This window comes from Cyprinodon variegatus, unplaced genomic scaffold (genome assembly GCF_000732505.1).
Source record: "Cyprinodon variegatus isolate N-32 unplaced genomic scaffold, C_variegatus-1.0 Scaffold2407, whole genome shotgun sequence".
NCBI lineage: Eukaryota > Metazoa > Chordata > Actinopteri > Cyprinodontiformes > Cyprinodontidae > Cyprinodon > Cyprinodon variegatus.
The window spans coordinates 704-3,917 of NW_015152860.1; the positions used below are offsets into that span (position 1 = coordinate 704).

The 3,214-nt window shown below is 36.8% G+C and overlaps 1 protein-coding gene across 1 annotated transcript in view; it reads right to left on the reverse strand.

Moving 5' to 3' along the window:
• Positions 1 to 242: 242 nt before the first annotated feature.
• LOC107080843 (zinc finger protein 239-like) overlaps positions 243 to 3,214 on the reverse strand; it is an 11,666-nt gene continuing 8,694 nt past the window's right edge. The window contains exon 3 of the mRNA XM_015369048.1: positions 243 to 2,264. Within this exon, the coding sequence (XP_015224534.1) occupies positions 1,323 to 2,264 (942 nt within the window). The 3' untranslated portion in view covers positions 243 to 1,322. The remainder of the gene's footprint in view (positions 2,265 to 3,214) is intronic.

The window sequence follows — 3,214 nt, forward strand, 5'->3', positions numbered from 1 at the left end:
GCTATTTTGATATGTACTAGTTTTACTGAATCCTGATATTTGAAAAAAACATTGTTTCTTTGTCTAAATGACCATTTCAAACAAAATGACATTCTACACATCTAGAATAAACATTCTGCATCTCTATTAATTAATTTCAGTTATCCATATTCCTATTGTTACTGGTCAGCATTTGTATTATTTTTGTATAAATGAATTTCAGATATCATAAATACATTTTGAGTCAAGCTGATAAATGTCAGAACGGTCACTTAAAATGTGTTAACATTCTTACTAGTATAATTTCTTTTCCTTTTTTTTACTTTCTGAAATTCGGTTTCTGCTGCAAACGTGATTTAGAAAATATATTAATATATTTTAGTCTAGGAGTCTTATTTTGATCAGGGAGAATCTTTTAGTGATCTACAAATGGAACAACAGAGTGTGCTTTTAATAAATGTACAAACGGCCTGCCATAGACCACTTCATATAAACTTATGCATTAACAGGAGCAGCAACCTTCTTCTTTGCAATCTTTCTCTTCTTTATTGCTGTAGCGCTGTTTCTTTGTCTTTTAAACACATTAACCTCTTTTTCCATTTCTTCATTAAAACCTCTAGTTCCAGTGGGGTGAAATAGGCACTTCCTGTTGCCTGTTGTCATGGTGACTCATAGATTCATGGCTCCACTGATAATGGCTTATCAGACTAGTTCTGCATGTGCTAAACTCCTAGTGGACCTACTTAGAGTTGATTGAACTAATTTTGATTAAGAATAGTTAGTTTTGATTAAGAATAAAAAAATACATTCAAAGTTGTTTCCTGATATGGAGCCACGATAGCTGTATTTAGAAGGTTGCAGAACAAAAGCATGAACATTTAGTTTAATCATCATTTATGGAATGTGCTTAAATGCAAAGAGAATTAAACTGAACGCAGCAGGCGACCTTAGCAGGATGACGGCCCCACGGCTCAGCAGCACCGATAGGCAGGATATATTATAGCCTCAACAGTGTGTGTTCTGGATGGAATCCCTTTTTATGCTAAATGTTTGGTGGTGCTGGAGGCTCTAAAACCCCTCTGAACTTTACTCTGTTTTTACTATTATTGTTGAATAATCTCTGATCACCTTCCTTTTTATAAACCATCAGAAACGTCATGCATTTTCTACATTGAAATGTTTATTGGAATCTTACATAATTACTCATCTCTCCCCTTTACAGCGTAGTGTAAACATCAACATGTCTGATTGTGCCAATGTTGACATATATATTTCTAACACACTAACAAACTTCAGCCAGGACCCACACCAAGCTGCAAAGTAACTTTTTACTTGCTTTCCTTTTAATCTCCCTTCACAGCTGCATGGTCTCTAGTGTGGAGATGCTGATGCACCTTCAGATTAGATTTCGTTTGGAAAGCTGATCCACACCCATCACAGCGGTACGGTCTCTCTCCAGTGTGGATCCTTTGATGTACCCTTAAATCATATTTCCTTTGAAAAGTTGCTTCACATTGGTCACAGCGACAGGGTCTCTCTCCAGTGTGGATCTTTTGATGTCTCGTTAAATTAGGTTTGGTTTTAAATGTTGCTTCACACTTGTCACAGCTGAATGGTCTCTCAGCAGTGTGAATCATCTGATGTAACCTTAAATCATATTTCCTTGGAAAACTTGCATCACACTGGTCACAGTGGAATGGTCTCTCTCCAGTGTGGCGCTGTAGGTGGGTCTTTAATCCATACGGGGTTTGTAAAGTTAATCCACACTGATCACAGCTGTATGGATTATGTTCAGCATGGAGCCGTTGATGTATCTTTAAGAGCGATATAGTTATAAAAGTATGTCCGCATTGGTCACAGCGGTACGGTCTCTCTCCAGTGTGGATCCGCAGATGCACAGTTAAGCCATATTTCCTTTGAAAAGCTGCTCCACACTTGTCACAGCTGTATGGTTTTTCTCCAGAGTGGCATTTTTCATGTGACTTTAAATCATACTTGTCTTTAAAACTCGCTCCACACTGGGCACAGGTGAATGGTCTCTCCCCAGTGTGGTTTTTTTCGTGCTTCTTTAGTTGATACTTGCATGTAAAACCTACCCCACACTGGTCACAACGGAACGGTCTCTCCGTGGTGTGACTCCATTGATGTCTCTTTAAATAGCGTTTATGTAGAAAGGATGCTCCACATTGGTCACAGCTGTATTTCTTTTCCCCAGTCTGACCGTAAACCGTTTCTGCAGGCGGTGCAGTGAGGGGAACACCGGACTGTTGATGATCTTCATGCGTCTATAACAACAGATGGAAAGATATCAATGTTTGAAAAATAAATTATAAATAATAAATTATATATAATAGACACTCTAATCTCAAATGTTTAAAAAACTTTTTTTAAAACAAAGGGATAACTGATAACATCAGTTATCCCTTTATATGTTTTATCATTCTGACTCTTAAACACGAACCAAAACTATCCAAAGATAAACCAGAACAGCAAGATTGACCTTACACCCTGCACACTGTACTACCACCATTTGATCAGGAAAAATTATCAAATGCAGTTCTTACTCTGTGGTTTTCAAATGGTTCTAAAGTGTTTATTGAATCTTACAGCAGGAATGCTCTTTTTGGAATCCTCTCAACTCATCTCAAGTGAAAAAGAAATTGCCTCGAAGTCTAACTATACAACCAGTCTATATACTTGAACAGGTGAAATAACAAAAAGCAGAATGAAACCACTGTTATTAAAAAAAATGACATCATTCATATTATGAATATCCATATTATATTGGTATCAGAGGAATATTCATATATTATTCATAGTATTAAAACCGAAGAAATTCAGTACAGCCAGTCCTTAATGTAACTAGATCCCTGAGAATGTCCTTACTGTTGAAATGTTTTCAGCGAGGTGTGAGGTGCAAATAATATCTAATAATCATCTGCATATATCTATATTTAAGTTTAAAATGGCCTGTACTACAGAATCAAAGCCATTAAAGGTTTCATGAACTTGCTTTAAATCTACTGGTCTGTGTTCTTTTAGGGCTCTATGCTCCTCAACTTTGGTAGACATTAATGTCTGTCCCCACTTTAATGGTTCTACTGCATCATTGGAAAGAGAAGAGAAACGTTAAATAATTATCTTTCAGAAGAAAAGGCGTTTCCTCCACTGGTTGAGGTTGATGAAAAAGAATCTTCAAGTATTTCTCCTTTTCCACCACCGTCACAAACCTTGG